We start from the raw sequence: 17,624 nt of genomic DNA, 5'->3' as shown, positions 1-17,624 counted from the left end.
AAGAAGACTTTAAAGAAGAATCAATGGAATTAACGTAATTAGAAAATTTCCAAAAAGGAGTTGTTCTTAATAAAAAATTAAATTTTGGTATGAAAAGACAGTTCTTGATTAAGGTATAAGCCACGTGTCTGCTAAGAAATTCAGCTTTATTTAAAAGATTTTCAACTGTAATAATAGTTTTTTCGACAGTGTTTTTGAAGCCTTGGTCAAAGATTGGAGAGCCTAAAAGAGATAAACTTCCTCGGTCACAAATTTTAATACCTGGTGCTAAATTTTGAAATTCCTTTATGACTTTTAAATCTGTGTCTCCAGAACAGCTAAAGATCTCGCATTTGTTAAAGTTTAATTCAAGGCCAATTTTTCTGGATAAATTGATAACTTTCTTAAAGTCGGACAAAACTACTTCTGGGTAATCAGCTAGGGTTCCATCATCTAAATACCAAATATTCAGTTCAGAATTCAAAGATAAAATAATTGGTTGAATGGCAAGACTAAAAATCATAGGACCACAAGGATCTCCTTGTTGAGCTCCAACAGAAGAAGAAATTAAATGATCACCAAAAAATAAAGTTGAAGGATTCCTATAGCATTGATAAAGATAAGGGTAAAGAAGTGGGGTATGACATTGGACTTCTTTTAGAATACAATCTCGTTCGACTGAGTTAAATCCGTTTTTGAAATCTAATTTAAGAACAACTTTGCTACGGTTTAGGTCGTTATTCACAAAGGTACGTGTAGTATGAATTGCTGCTTCGCATCCTAGCTTAGTTGCCACTCCAAGTTGGTGTGGAGATAAATACGAATTTACAATATTACGACTTTGAAAACAAGCAAGCTTTGAAGTCAATCTTCGTAAACAGTTTCCTATAGCGATCGGTCTAATTCCTCCATCTTTCTTATGAAGGGCGCATAAAGACGCACCATATAATAAATGACAAATTTCTGAAGGAAGTTGGCCAGACAATAAAAAATTGCACAGTTTTGTTAAAGCTCTTAGTGCCCGCTGACCTGCTTCGCCCGCTGATAAAGATATAATATCTTTTAAATATTGTGGTCTCATGCCATCTAAACCTGGTGAAGAACCGGCAGGAAAGGAATTGATAGCTTCTCGAACGTTTTGCTCATTAACTATTAAAGAAAAGTCTCCCGTTTTGAAAGCGTCTGGAAAAAAAAGTTCGCGAGATGGTGAAGGATGCTTTTTTTTTAATTCTTCAGCAACATCTTCATTGAATGAAGCTAATGAGTCGTCCGAGGACAATAATTTAACAGCTCCTTTGATATCAAAATCGGCTACTTTTGCTTCCACTTTCTTAGCTAGTGATAAATGTGTTCGTCTCTTAGAAGATGTTTCTAAATTAGACTTCAAAGCCGCGGTAATCTAAATATGTATTTGCTACCAATTAATACATTTTATTTTCCAAAAGTTTTTTAGCTTCTGTGATAATTAAAAGTTATTGTAGGTATTTGTTGTAAAACATTTAGAAAAATATTAACTGTGGGGTCGACGATTTGAAGAAACTTTTTATGAACAAAAAGAATTTATTATTGTTAATTTACACTAATTTAAAAATCAACATTAACTCAACACTACAGAAAAATCTGCACTTTATCACTATCCAACTATGTGCCTCGCGCCGTCTCTTTTTTATCCGATTCGATCTTGTTCAGGAAACATCTGGTGGAGTTCTCTAGCTAGATAATAAATCGTTCGTTTCGAGATCTGATAACATCACCTCCGTCCGCGACACAGGGGCGAATTTGAGTTCAAGTTCCAGACTCGTCTCGACTCTTCCACTTCCATAACGATACAATTTAAGCACGACAAACAATAACATTTTAGATTCACTGGTCTATCAAGTGTCATTTTTAATGGTAAATGGTAGGCTAAGGATTAATGCAGTGAGTTCTTCGATTCTTTTCCAAATAATTAAACGCTTTAACGCGTGACCCTCAAAATGTTGTCACAATGTGTACCTACACAAGTGTACCAATAAAACACGCCGACGTTTCAACCTGTTGGAAATTCAAGATTAATTTATAATTACGTTGTGTGGGTCTGTGGAATGTCTCCGTCACGTTTTCTAATAACGATCTTTCGAGTGAATGGCGCACGATTTGACGTTTACGATCGTGTAATCGTAAAATCATTAATGCGTTAGTTTGTCTGTATTTACGGTTAATATAAACCAACCATTTCTATTAGACACCGAGTTTTTCGACGCACTTTAATAGGACTTGATTTATGCAATTAGCTGTAATCAATAACGTATTGTATAATCTATTAGTGGTTACTGTAGAGCAGAAAATGGACATTACCTACATACCGACCGTTGCGAATGACGTTAATTTTTATGGTTGCTGAATGCTTTTCCAATTATTTATTACCATCGTCAATTAGGAATTCTCTGTTTGTGCGTACTTGAGCTTTTTATTTTGATTCCGAGACAGAGTAATTGAGTTACTGACCTGACTTTTTTTTCTCAAAAGAATATGAAATAAAAGTAGGGAACTACTAAAAACATGATGGAGATGGAGTAAACTGGATAGCAAATAATTGAAAGCTGTCAAAACAAACACAACTGCACATTGCTAGTTACATAACTCATAAAAAGTTTGTTTTGAACAAGTTTAAATACAGTGTGGAATAAAATGATTTACATCTAGTTACCTTTGCATTACCCTTGTAAAAATACGAAATGCCGCTCTACGAAAAAAAGAAAGCCTAACCTCAAAATATATATCCAAATTCCAAATGTGATTTATTGCGAAGGGATGATATGAATGCAAATTTGAGATTGAAATTAAAAAGGAGCTAACAAAAGCAAGTCACAGCTAGTGTTGAAAGTGGCCACCAACGTTTGTTAATTCAAGTTAGTAAATTGTAACAATTGTCAATCCGATTGATGACATTTTTTGACAGAACTAATAGTTCGGCACTTCGAAAAAAAAAGTAGAGCGGTACAGGAAAATTTACAAGTGCAACAATTCCAAAGGTAACTAGATGTAAATCATTTTATTCCACACTGTACTATAGTACTGTTATTGTTATCGTTATAAATTATTATTTTATTGTTATCATCGCTACATATTCTGTATTTTCAAATTTTATTTAAAGGTTGTGAGTATTTAAAGAATCAAATAATATTGAGTGATTCAAAATTATAACGGATAAGTATGGCAACTTAACAATTTTCAAAATTGCGCGGCTATGAACTGTCACGGAAATGTCAACTCTATAGTTGTCAACTCTATCCTATCCACACAGTTGCCACATACATTTTCGTACATAGTTACTACTACACTTATCACAATCATTTTGAATCACCCAATAGAACCTTAGGAAAATAATAAAATAGAAGGTAAGGTAAGTGATAATAATGAGCCCGACGGAATTGAAAATGCAACCCACAATACACTTGCATACGAACACAATATTGTTGGCACTGGAACTGAAGTCGTAGATCTTTTTGAATCAATACACTTATTTAAATAAATCAATAACAATCAAACAATGATACAAAATGCTATCAGGGCCCGTTTATGCTTAAAACAAAATGGTGAACATTGTTAACATATGTTGTAACATTATTTAATAAAATAAACATTTTAATCCCTCGAAGGCTCGAATCCATAATTCGCCATTTTCTATTTTACAATTGTCATTAAATGTGACGTTTGTCGCGATAGTTCAAAACAAGACATGCCTTGACAGTTCCAGCGCCAACTTTAATAACAAATTCAATGGATCGCACGATATAAGTCGTGCCAAACCAAATAGTCACTACCCAGAAAATCAACCGGTTTCTGACGTTGTGTAATTATATTTGATTGGTCTGATATCCTAGTAAAATTAAAAATTACAATTAGGTAGTTCACTTAGTGTAATTTTGTTTTCACCAGCTTAATTCAAAAGGTGGTGGTTATTTGGTTTTGATTTTTGACACGATTTATAAGATTATTCACCTAAGATGACGAGCCTGACCAGGTAAAAATGCAACCCAAAATACACTTTACAAAGCATTCATTGTGTTTTGGTATTTAAAAATTAAATCAGGAATCCAAGTAGGTATTCTATTAATTTGAAAGATATATCTGTCATTCCATTTTTCGTTCATATTTAGTATTTGAAAAGGTTTTCGAACGATGACTGAACCGATATTATCCTACTTACTTTTGTGATTTTAATTGCTTATTATTGTTATTAAATCATATTTTGTTGAGAGACGTATTTTTCTGTCAGAAATTGACATTCATTAGGCTGACGTTAAAAGCTATCTATAATCTATTTCAAAATCAAAAATCCACCACCTGTTGAATTATGTTGGCAGAAAAAAAGAAATCCCTAGAATAAGTTTATTTTTTTTGGGTTGGCCCAACCTCCCGCCAAAATTTGACATTGAACTTTGAGTTTATTTACGTAACACAAAAGAATTATTATGTACAAAAAGGTGGTAGCTACCATGTCATAACTTTTGAGTGATATAATAAAATGAGAACAAAAAAACACGATGAATTACGACCTAAATGACTGTCAATAGTTTTCTTTCATAATCCCACTTTTTTCTGACACTTGCAAACACACTAAAAACAAAAGGTGGCGACGTTGTCGGTTGTATTTTCGAGGTAGAATGCAGTGTTGGTGGATTTTTGATTTTGAAACAGATTATACCGGGTGATCAAGAAGGACTGTTTAAGTTGGCAGTACAATTAAGAAAATTTTTTAATTCAGTTATTTATAACACTGCAACTGGATATGTTTTGTTGGTTTATTCGACAAATATCTGATATAGGTACAGCATTAACAACGACAAGCCACCAACAACCGGAAGTTACTCCTGTTCTACGATTTAAAATACGATCCAGTGTCACCAACTTAAACAGTCCTTCTTGATCACCCGGTATAAAGCATTCACGATCTTTTTGGGACCGAGTTGGCTATGACCATCTAGTGATTTTGTTGGCAGTACCTCGGTGATAACTAAATTGACACTTTTTATGTTAGGTTAGGTTGTTTTCGGTTAGGGTTATATTTTCAGAATAGGTACATTGTTGCCGGATCTCTTAAATCTGGTCTGTCCTTTTTAAATTAAATTAAATCGTTTTTTTTTATAGACATTTTTTATCGTAATAAAATGATTTTGGCAATTTTGACTGTTCCTTTGACAGAAATTTAAATTATTTTTACAGACTTAATAAATCATATTTTAGTTTCTTACGAATATTAAAATAGTAAATCTGGCAATGCGATGGCAAGAAAATGTCGAACAGGCACTGACAGAAAAAGTAAATTGCATCCGTTGCATCACTGAGTCAGTTAGTCCAACATGAAAAGAAAAAATCATATCCAACTCGGTCCCAAAAAGATCGTGAATGCCTAATATGTTTTATGCGCATTATTATAATGACGGATAATGTAATAGGGATCGAAATTGCTTAGTGAATTGCCTTTTGGATTGCATTTTTACCAGGTCAGGCTCGTCACTTGTGTGAATAACCCTGTCCCTGTATACATATGCATAGACCACAAAATATACGGATATGTATTGCTGGTTGCCTGAACACTTGGATTCACTTTTGTCTTGTCTTTTAGATAGGTACATAATTTAGATCAATCGGTTGCCCAAATAATCGAAACATTTAATGTTTTGAAAGGGTAGACACAAATTTTATTTTGATCAATTGAAAAAAGTAAGTTAATATAAGGAAGGTTGTAGAATAACTGTTTCTATCGGCTAGTTCTACGACGTCACTTGTTCGCATCTCGAGCGGTTTTGTTGGTTGCATATCCCCAAATATAATTAGTAAAGTTAACTTAAATATTCAGCAATTCCCTAACTTCTTTCGATCAGTTTTTTTCCTAAAAATTAGTTCCTATTTTAGATATGTTTACTCACTTTGTATTATATTTGTTATTCTGGAAATATTTTATTTTTGTTTTAAATAATTTATTGCTAATTGTGTTGTGTTGTGGAACGTATTTTACTGGATTTTTACCTGAAGATGTAGATGAGTGCGTGAAAGACAAGATCCTCACTGTGATATTTTTTAAATGTTTATTGGATAACTTTTAAAAATAATCTCTTTACGCTTGGTTTAGTTATTTACAGGGTTATTAACCCTGTATTCGTCCAGGTGTATTGTTGGTTGCAGACAACAAACGAATTTTTCCATGGAACTTATTTTCTGTCATTCCTCCTTACACTCTCGTTACTAGAAAAAGTGTTCTTTCCGTAATTACGAAATCAACATTACGATTTAATAGCACAAAAATACTCAAATAATAATAATATACAGGATGATTATCGTTATCGCCAGTACCAAACTTTCGACTATTAAATTGCCTAAACAAGTAATTGCCTAAACAACTGTTACGTAAGCTGAAGCAATAACACGACAAAACACCCGTTTTTATGTTTGTTGACAGTAATTAGCAGCGAACTCGAAAATTTCCTCGCAATAAATTAGTCCTTGTCAAGATTTCACCGAACAAAAAAATACAGAACACTCCGTACTAATCGGCGTACCTAACTTGTTTTAGAGCGAATATTAGATTAGACACAAATTAAATCGCGATTTAATCGATCGGTTTCGTAACCGAAAAGAAAGCGGAAGCTGGAGTGGAAGTGCAAATTTTCAAATTGTCGTCGCACCACATTCCAGATATTTGTTTACCGTAAGACGGCTCGTTCTACTGAACGTTGCATAATTAGTTGAGATTAAACTTATTAAATCCTTCTAATTAGCTATGATACGGTTTGTCATTAGCGGACTTAGCGATCGAGTCGAAACGAAGAAACCGGAACATTATAATAACCACCGTTTGGTGAAAATACTTGCGTGTATTGGGGAAATAATTATTGTTATTATCGCAGGTCGTGCATGCTTGGCTAACTTTATTAGACACTTTTCGTGGTCGCTTCTTCAATTTTTTCTTGTAATTGCAACGACGATTAAACACACCACGGCTAAGACAATTAACGGAGAGAAAGTGCCAAGAAAAATACGAACTTCTCGATTTTTGTATTTCGAGTGGAATTGATCCGTGCAGAGTACAATCCGCTTCCTCATTGCTTTTTAATTAGGCAAGAAGATAAACAATAATGGAAGTAAACACGGTGGTCATACGAGTTCACATGAGTCCATTAAATCCATTACATTCTGTAAGAGTTGAATAATTCTGGGACTCCGGTTCGAACTCGCTTACGCCAAGATTATTATCGTTAAAAGGCGGATTACAGAAGGAATGTGTATTTTTTTTAACTATTATCGCGACATCAAAATGCTTTCGTATTGAGGCGGATTTTATTAATTAAAACTTCTAATTAGTTTTTTTTTGTGTGAAGCCGCAATTTTCAAAGATTTTGTGCCGCTCAAGTTCAACAATCAACGACATCAGATCCAAAAATGAGATACTGTCAAAGATGAAACGCGCGGTGTGAGGTTTTGCACCATCCTGCAGAAATATTTTTCTTTTTTTTGGAAAAACCTGACGGCGACAACAATATGTTACGTGGGATTTGATTACGGCTGCGTCTTAATGTAAATGAAAAAATATGCAAAATAGATTTTGTAATGTTGCACGATCGTTTTGCAGTTTACATTTTACATTTATGCAAAACTGGATTGTTTCGTTTGTGAGACAAAGTTTTTGCATTATACTAAAATGTTAAATTTATGGGGTTGACAGTTTAGAATCATGGTCGCATTAGATGGAACCGTTAGCGACTCGTGGGTCCGTTACGTAAGAAAAAAGTCATTTTGTATTTGTTAACACCAGAAAAACATTAATTAAATTATAATAAAATTACAATAATCGAATGAAAACCAGTTAAAATGTTTCTGCTTCGGTCTGTCGAGTGAATCGTTTTGTTTTGCGGAAACGGTAAAAATTTCGAGAAAATTTCCAAATTCGGCGTTTCGCGTTCAGATTCCACGCTCAAATCGAGTTCTGTTATGATTTAGGTGCGTCGAATCCAAAAAGAAAAACTTTCGCACGTTTAGTGGAACAAATTTGAATATTGCATCGTAAATTCTTCTTGTTTTTGTGTCGTCATAAATTTTTTCCCGTCATATTTTCGAATTGCTGATGATGGACACTTCCACGAACGATGTTATTTACAAATCTGGTTTCTGCACACTAACTGTCTCTTTTTTTGGTTCTTCATTTTAAATTACTTGTTTCTTACGAATCTAGAGCAGCGAAGGTTGAGGCCTAACCCCCACGTCTTCGTTTTTTCTAATGCCAAATACGCCGTTTCCGTAATAAATTTTCTAACGGAAAAATTTTAAATAATAAATAAGAAAGAGAAAATCAAAAAATTCTTGAAAAAGAAAGTTTTGCAGTTTTTATGGACGTGGAGGCCTTGATGCCAGTTTGTCACATGAAACAAAGAAAAGGAAATTAGTTTAATTAGATAATAAGGGTACAATATTAGATAATGGACCCTCGTTTCCATTAGAATAATAATGTACTCTATGAAGGTTCTATCGAAGGTAAAATAACAGGACCTAATTTTTTATCGGATACATTTTTCAATTTTACGAGTTGAATTTGGGCATTTTAATTTTGGTTAGCCGCGAGAGCTTTAGCTCGAAGGTTTAACCTTTGAATTGTTATTTATTATTGTTATTTTTGACAAGATTAATTCCAGAATACAAACTTTAACGTTAATGATTTATTTACAATACTTACAGTTATTAAAAACACAATTATTAAAAACAATTTGAGAATCTGACATGAGTAGCATGCAATTTTAATCACTTTTGACAGATGACAGAGTAGTAGGACGTTTTAATCGCGATAAATATTTTTGATTGGATGAAAGCAAGAGCTCTGATTGGCTGAACACGCACGTTTGATGTATGTGGAATTAATCGAGTCTAAATCAACAAGATAATGGTAATTCATCCACGGCTTAACTTTGACTATATTTTTTTATAAAATATAATGACCCAGAGAAAGCATCAATACGTTTAGAATAATTAATTAATTTTTTTATAAATACTTTACTTACTCACTGTAAGGTGAGACTGAAAAACCTAAACAAACGGAAATCGTATTTTCTTAGTTTTTAGTGTAAGTGAAAGGTATCTTTAATTAGTTTACAGTCGGAGTAATAAATTATTTTTTATATAAAATATACGAGTTCCGTACCAGTTTGACAAATTCTCCGCAATAAATAACTTCTGAATCTGTTTACTCATACGTTTTTTGTCCATTATTTTATTTTATTAAAAAAATGCAATGAAATTTATTTGAACAGCTGTAGATAAGAATTACATTACTGCAGATAAATTCATGTACTTGATAGAAACTTTCTTCGCTTGTAATTTGGTGTCATTCTCATTAAGTTTTATTTTTTTCAATGAAGAAGAAGCTTTTAAAATTATAAAAACTTGAAATATTGCCCGACAGTCTTCGTTTAAAATGTTTCCAAGAGAAATTAAAACACATATTTTTAAATTGATTTATTTTTACTCTTCTTTTAATTTGTATTCGTGATAAAATTAGTATTTTAAAGAACGAGTTTCATAAGAGTTGATTTGGCGCACGAGTCCCAAGTGTAGAAAATGAGTCGCAGGGGAGTTTTCTATGGGACGAGTGCGCCTAGCGCCCTTATAAAACGAGTTTATTTTTTAGAATTTGCACCCTTGTTTTAATTTTTAAATAAAAAAATTAAAATTTCACATTCTAAGAAATCGGTAATTCAAGGTAACGGATGCAACTACATCTGCAACAGATGTTAAAAAGTAGAGTTTGAACATTAATATTGGAAGTTTTTTGGTGTAAAATATATAAAATTTTCAGTTTATATACCTAACTTGACATCTGTCACAGATAACCTCAAAATTTACAATTAATTCATGTTTTTCGAAATTTTTGCCTAAACAAACACGAAAAACGTTGTGTGCACCTCGGCCAAAAAGTACCTTTTGTCCTCGCCTGGTTTTAAGTCTCGGCTCCGCCTCGACTAGAAAATCTAAACTCGGACGAAAAAGATGCACTTTTTAGGCCTTGATACAGAAATAACTATTAGGTATGTATCAAGGCCATAAAGTGCATCTTATTCGTCCGAGTCTGAGTTTTCCGGTTGAGGCGCAGCCGAGGCTTGAAAATAGGCGACGACAAAAGGCACTTTTTGGCACGTTAAATTTTTTAGGCAACCTCATGAACTACAAAGCAAAAGACATCATTGGAAAAATAACAAATTTATTTTCTATCTACCTTTTTCAAATGGATACATTTATTAATACATATTAACAATTTTTTTTATATATTTGTTATCACCTTGCCAAAAAAATCATTTTCGAATTTTAGTAAATTTATTTACCCACTTACGACGATATTTACGATATTTTGATAGATTTATTTATTCACTTGTCTTCATTTACTCGAATGGCTGACCTAATGAAGCTGAAATATTTTTAATTGATTTGTTGTTAAATTTCTTTAGTTGAGCCTCATAGCGGAAATACCATCTATGATTATGTCACCAAACCGGAAGCAGAACCCTCCTATATATTTCACCTGAGTCTAGAGGAAATTATTTAAAAATATTAGTTAAATGAAGTTGCAATATTTTATCAAATTTTATAACACACCTTTCTAAGTTGACTTTGATGGCTGATGCAACATCTGTCATAATCTGACGGAAGTGGAAACAAAACGCTCTAATCCTTCATCTGCGTTCACACCTACCACTCTAACAGTGCCCTTACTTTTTTTTAAATTATTTTAAGTCTTCTGTTTCGACGTTTTGTAGTTTTGAAGTTTTTTGTCGTTTGGTTTTTTCCAATCTCGCAATTTCAATGGACCAACTTCAGCCTTCGGATTCGCTTCGGTTTTTGGCAAAATTTCAAATTTCAACATTTCCGAGAAGCCCACACTGGAAGCTCCTCACCAATCGGGCTCCTTGTCGGAGTTAAAAGGCCCCAGCGTTGTTTGACGATGACAAAGTAGTAGTAGCGGTGCAACCTGTGCAAGAAGCTCGCCGCCGACAGTCAGTCGTTCTTCACCTCTTCGCGCAGGTGTTCCTCAGCCGACCGCGATCAAAACAGTTAATGAATCAGTCATAGTTGGCCGTTGCCCGTTTTATTTACCAACAACAGTGCAGTGACTTATGAGATGACATTTTTTCCGGGATACTTCTAACAAGAAGAAGACGAAGAAAATTTGATTAATGCAAGACCATGGCCGAATAAGGTGAGTCTTCTTCGTTTTCAACCTCTTCCATAAACTAATTAAGCACTGGTTAGCGAAAACGGCTGTTAAATGCTCGCATTGTCTGAACAAATTGCTTCTCATAATATTTCGTCTCTTCGCGTTGGCAGCAGTGTAATACAGTGCTTGTAGTCTAATTGCCGACAACAATTTGCGCGCCGCGAAGATAACGAACCGTTTGCATAATAAAATCGACTCGCTCCTGAAGATTTTTCTTCATTGTGTCTCCACGGAAATGTTTTTTGTGGTGCGTTATTGCCGATTGTGTGTTGATCGCTCGGACAAATGGCATTCAACACTATCAAGAAGAATTCAACGGGCATCTCGGCTTCTATAGGAAGTTAAGGTCATAGCACTTTTATTGTGAGCATTTCTCTGTACGGCCGTGCAGGGCAGGACTGGGGCCGTCAAAATTGTACCGTTAGCAGTCGACAATGGCAGAAGATTTGAAAAAGCTCGACGCGAGAAAAACCAAAGCTAACTGTACAAGGCGGTCGCTACGTAATAGATCAAGGCAAGAAGAAAATTGAAGAAAGTGAAGCGAACAAGACGGCACAACAACAAAGTTTGTTTGTACCTACTTGTCAGATCATTATCGAAACAAACACAGAAAAAAATAATTAACATTTTGAAAGGTAATCGAGCAAAAAGTTAGAAAGTTGGAAATATGAAATTTTTATTGACTTCGTGGAGGTTCAATAAAGAAGTTTTGGTTTACCGGCGCGCTTTTTTCGCACGGGGTATGCTAATGAAGTCGTAAAAATTCACAAAAATGCACGCGATATATGCTTCCTGGTCAAAACACACCTGAGTTTGCTTTGGAAATATTTTACAAGAGGGGGAAAAGCGTTCTTCACACAAATCACAAGTTTATGGGTTTGAGGTTTTTGAAGTGCAAATCTTCAAACTGAAGTTCCACGAAAAGTTATTAACACAACGCTAATAATAATAGTAATAAATGATGCAAATAAAAAGTCTTATGCTAGTATTTTTGAAAATTTGATACATTTGCAAACTTTTACAAACTACATTTGTGTGGTTTTCGGAATGTTTAACCCTAAGATATAGCTTGCACCACAAAATTTCTGTTCGAAGCATGTTCCGCTGTGCGGGGTCGCACCATCTTGTTCAAACTACCTCCGAGTATATTTTACAATTTCAAGATTTTGGTTAATCCATTTACTTCGATTCTTACTTTTACTTTTGCCAACAGTTCCGTGGAAAATACATATTTAAAAGAGAAATTAAAAATGGCTCACGAAGCTTACCAACAATTTATTTAATGACAGAGCAAACCGCAGAATTTCTAAATTATAGTGATATGTAGCAGGTCAGATTCTTGCGGAATTGGTGCAAGCACGTGCAAGAAAATCTGAAATTTCTTTTGTTTACCAAAAAACACAGCGAAAGAGAACGTGAAGAGGGCTACAAGTTGTGGAATTTTTTTTGAAGCATGGGAAGAAGCGAGGAGGCGGAAGAAAGCAGAAACGTAAAGCCTACGCTTCGTCCATAAATCTCCTATTAATTATAACGCAATTTTGAAGATTTACAACCTCGTGCATAATCCACAACACAGAAAAATCCCAAACCCTATTTCCTGCTCGTCAACTTTCTAGCAATTCTTGCGAAAATAGAAGAAAAGCAAAAATAAGATGATCGGAGAGAACTGAAGAAAGTACGCATTAAGTGAAAATTCCGGCCAAGATCAAAAAGAACAAATTGAAGATTTCCGTTTCGCTTGATTGCCAGATTTGTCCGAATCTTCGCTCCATTTGCTTCGACTGTGACACTGGAAGCCACTTAACCACCAGGAGGCTCCCATCGAGTCCCAGTCTCATTGTAGCGTATCTTCGGCTATTATAATAATCTTCGAAGACATTTCACTTAACTGTCTCGCAATCTCTCACCATTACTGTATTTAAACCTACTTTACTTTTTCATTATTATGGTAATGCGTTTAATTCGTGGTAATGTAAAATATATACATCTGTCGATGCGACCATATCGGAAGAGTCGCGTCGGAATGTGGACGTCACGTGACCAACAGGTTGATCCTGGGAAGCACCGAAATCGGCTCAAGGGTGGTTGTGATTTTCGGTTGCTCAAGCGCCTAGGATGTTGTCTCAATGCCAGCAGATGTTATCTGAAAGGACAATTTGCAAGCGGGAATTATGAGCGTTTTGTAATTTATGAATTGCCCCACAGAGCTGATTCTAATGATATGAATTGCGAAGAAAGTCCTCTTGGCCGCACGTTTTCTCTTTTTTCCTCGATTAATCAAAAACAATATGATTTCCGCACAAACAGAAGTAAACAAGTCGACAGCAAATTTCTTAACACGTTTCGCCATATTTCTAGGTCAATGGTACGGCAGACAAAAAAACGGAAGCATTTTCACCTTGATTGGACAAATCGACGCTAATTTACGAGTGCGCCGATTTATTAACATATCGAAGAAAGTCCTTTCGCGGAAACTTGACCGAAAGTGTTCTTACATAACAGTCATAGACGTGTTTTGTTTGTACCTCAATTTTGTTTAATTCAAATCGGGGCTCGTTAAGCAGACACATGTTGCGGTTTTTTCCGCTTCTTGATCCCATCATTTTAATTAAGCGATGTCATGGACTTCTTATTTTCTTCATTAAGATGATACGGCGGGAAGAAACCGGAGGTTTGCGTCGAAACCCGGTCAAAATATTCGCTTTGAACGTTTGACGTTTGAAGCGAGCTGCGACGTGACTTTGCGAGTCCAGGTCGCAAAAAGTGTATCGAAGCTGGAAAAGCTCCCGCAAGACTAGGTATTCTGAATTTCTGCGTAAGCGCTGTGTAAATGTCAACGGAGGCCATTGCCAACAACGATAAGGTTAATGACAGAACAACAAACAGCGAGTGGTTATTAGTGCGGTTTCAGGAAATGGTCGTTTCTGGTCCCAATCAATCGTTGCAATTGTCGAACCGCCCCCAGATCCCACGACATTTTCTATCCATCAGGAAAAAAAATCTGCTCGATTTTAAGCGACTTTCGTTGTTCTCGTCCATGAATTATGCATCCATTTAATTACCCGATGGCACTCTTTATGATTTGATCCTGTTATTCGCTCATTGTGTGCAAATTTAACGGCGCATCTATTCCAGCTTTAACGACAACTCTAGATAAGAGTTTGTGACAGAACGCAAGAAATCGACGATTTATGGGACGAATAAAAAGATTTAATTAATTGACTCGCTCTGATCAAACAAGGCGATCGACATTTTTTCCGCCGAACGTTGATAAATCACCGCACAGAACCGTACCGGAATCTTTCATCCGGCCAATTAATAAACTTTGCACTTTATTACGACACCTGACGCCCTCTTCTTCGCTAATACGCAACGCAATAAATCAAACGCTTTATTATATTGTTAGCAAGTGCAGCGCCGCCAGTTAATTCTCCTGAAAAAGGCAGTTGCGCGTCTGCGTTGGCGTTGAAATCGCCCCGATCAAACCTGATATACAGCCACAAAAGAAAACAACTTCCATTTAAATCTCCCGCATTTTTTTAGCGCCATCTATAACATATCGTAACGTATTTCTTCACCTCCATTCCATTCACCAGTGGAAATGCACTAATTAAAGACAGTAGAAGCAGGTGGAAGCGCTGCTTCACCCATAATGTGTCGTCACTATACATTTCTACTTCGACTCGGAAATACAGATACCGACAGATCGCTGCGCAAGTGAAGCAGATCAGACGGAACACCATTTGCCTCAGCCCACCGTACCTGATAACAGAACGGTTGCCATGGTTACGTCCAAACCGATTCTAAACGCATCACGTGGTACGAGGTGAAGCACACTTTTAATCTGCTTCTCGCTTCGTTTCAGCTTCACCAACTTCAAGTTGAGTTGCCACCGTCGCAAATCCCTCGTTGCTATGACGACGGCGCAACACAGCGGGTGCAACTTTGCGACCCAACTTGAAATCTCTGCGGCCCCCGGGGGTGGCAGATCTGCCTCATACGTTCTTACAGTCCTAGTCTCACTAATCGATGAAGGTTTCACTGAAAAAACAGCTGGAACTTTAATGATTGGTTTAGTTGGGTGCACTCGCTCTCACCCCGAGCTCGCTTTTACTCGAGTTTTTCTGCAAAACATCACATTAAGTAGAAACTTGACAGGAAGGCGTCGATAATGGAAGAAAGTAAGATTACGCACCTATGTGGGTTAGATAAATCGAGCAAAAATAATTCTCCGGTGGAGTTTCACTTGATGTATGGTCAAATTGAAAGTGTCGTCGATTTCGTGTTCCGATCTGTTTGGCGCAAATCGTCTTCGTCGGATTGTTTGGAGTCGGCCAATCAAGCGTCATGAAGTGTAATTTAGAATTAGACACACGCTAGCGGGAGACTTGCGGCATGGCGCGGATGTGAAGCCAATGATGCAGATATCGCTCTACTTCTATCTCTTTAATTTAATTGCATGGTATTAGCATATCCGCCATATTATTCGAGTCACAATAAAACTAAGAGGATTGTAAATCGTCGATGCACTAATAACCTCATTTGCGTACGTTAAGACTATTTTTGAGCCCACTTGCACTTCTTACGTCACACTCTGATCGCCTCCAATTTAGTAATTTTCCTGTCGAATTACGTCGGCGTGATCATTTCAGACCGACAAAGCCACGACGACCATTCTCAGAAGAGTCGATTTGTTTTGGCGCATCCGGTGTCACACAGGGTTGTCTCCAGGCCCCCCTCTTTTCTCGCACCGCTAGGTCTTCCTCGAACCGCCGAGACATAAATCGCAGAAGAATAGTAAAAGTCCCGCTATTATCTCTGCGGCGTCGGCCGCGAAACTTCGGGAGCAAGAAGTATAACAGCGTGTGCCAAGAAGTCGATGCCCAACAGGCTCTGGTGGGAGAAGAACACGCTAGCCAGATGACGGACCATTCAATTTACCGTTCGCACGGACGTCCATGGAAAACAAAAACGACCGAATTTAAATGGGGGCTAATCAAATGAAAACTAGGCAGAGTGAGAAGCGGGCTTAATGGGGCTCTAACGAGGCATTGTCCAATGGAAACGGTCCGACGAGAGTGTTCCACTGGACAATGAGAGAGTTGCGTATACAGGGCGTCCCAGAACTCGCGGATCAAATTGAAATTGTATAATCTATTCATTTTGATTGTGACCACTCCCTAGTAATTTTTCAGTTGCTAGGTTATTGATAGGGAATTTTAGATAACACTAAATCCAGTCGCAGTTGGCAACTCTCGGAGGCGCCATTTTGACAGAAACGTCACGCTCACAGAAGACAGAACGGAGAACGACATGCGCAAACGTTTTTCGACGTACACTGTGCGCATATCTATAAAATTGAGTTTTGGTACAAAATTATAGAATTCAAAAAGAAAATGCCACGTCGTCTGCTCAAAGTTGGGACCAAACGGTTAATATTGACTTGTTTCGAGACATTTATTGAAGCCAACGGGAAAACAACTCACAAAGACAAACATCACCAATAAAGTTAACTCTATTTACACATTTTGGCTAGTAAGTGTTGTAGTTTGATACCTTCTGCCTTTTCATCCCATGTAAATCATTTTTTTGAACTTTCTGTCTAATTAGTTTTCATCTGAAAATATTTGTATTAATCAATGCTAATTGAAAGTTCTGATTAGTGATTACCTTTAGTAGGTAATCCCCAGGCATTTTTCGCGTTTGTGTTACTGCCAAATGACCATTTCCTTCGTTCTTCATTAATATCGAGAATTGCATGAGGTGATTTCGAAGTTTTTACGTTAAATAATCTGTATCTGGATATAACCCCACTTTTCAACAGACGTGATCACAGAATCAGACAGACGTTTTTAGTTTCTCCTACTTCAAATATTAATTTCCGTTATTAATATTGATAAATACATTAAAATCATTGCTTTACTACCATGGTCAAGTTTTGACAATTCTGACATTTTCACATCATGTTCACACCACACAAATATTTAGTGTAAAACGTATGCAGCACACAGCTAAACAGCGCCTACTATGTTTTTCGTTGTGGTCACAATCAAAGTGAATAGATATTATGTTCCTTGATGGTAATGAAGGTAAAAAACGTTTAGAAAAATATTCAGGGTCCAACAGCTTTTTAGTTATGAATTAATCAAATTGACCAATAGAGCTCGATCTAATTTTCCCTTTATGAGAAAATTGAGTACCTTCCCTCAATTGCCAAACAACGTATAATTCGATGAATAATAAAATTATTTTCAATATTTATCTGGTCAACTTGTCGAAACAGACGTCAAAAGTGACAGCTACTTTTGAAATAACTAAAAATGGGATAATTTCGCCAAAGGCAGGTGAACAAATGTACCTATATAATCCAAATCAGAAAACGCAAGAAGTTTCTTCTTCCTGC

At 36.1% G+C, this 17,624-nt stretch overlaps 1 protein-coding gene across 3 annotated transcripts in view; it reads left to right on the top strand.

Moving 5' to 3' along the window:
- The window catches only part of mwh (multiple wing hairs), a 47,992-nt gene that overhangs the window by 12,453 nt on the left and 17,915 nt on the right, over window positions 1-17,624 (top strand). Inside the window, exon 1 of one of the 3 annotated variants that reach the window (XM_069057653.1) lies at window positions 10,866-11,203. The exons of the other annotated variants lie outside the window; for them this stretch is intronic. Within the exon in view, the coding sequence (XP_068913754.1) occupies window positions 11,181-11,203 (23 nt within the window). The 5' untranslated portion in view covers window positions 10,866-11,180. Of the gene's footprint in view, window positions 1-10,865; window positions 11,204-17,624 lie in introns of those variants that run through there. 3 annotated transcript variants of the gene reach the window in all.

This window comes from Tenebrio molitor, chromosome 9 (genome assembly GCF_963966145.1).
Source record: "Tenebrio molitor chromosome 9, icTenMoli1.1, whole genome shotgun sequence".
In the NCBI taxonomy this organism is placed as follows: Eukaryota; Metazoa; Arthropoda; class Insecta; order Coleoptera; family Tenebrionidae; genus Tenebrio; species Tenebrio molitor.
Note: the sequence above shows the minus strand (reverse complement) of the source record. Positions and strands in the feature narration are given on the sequence as shown.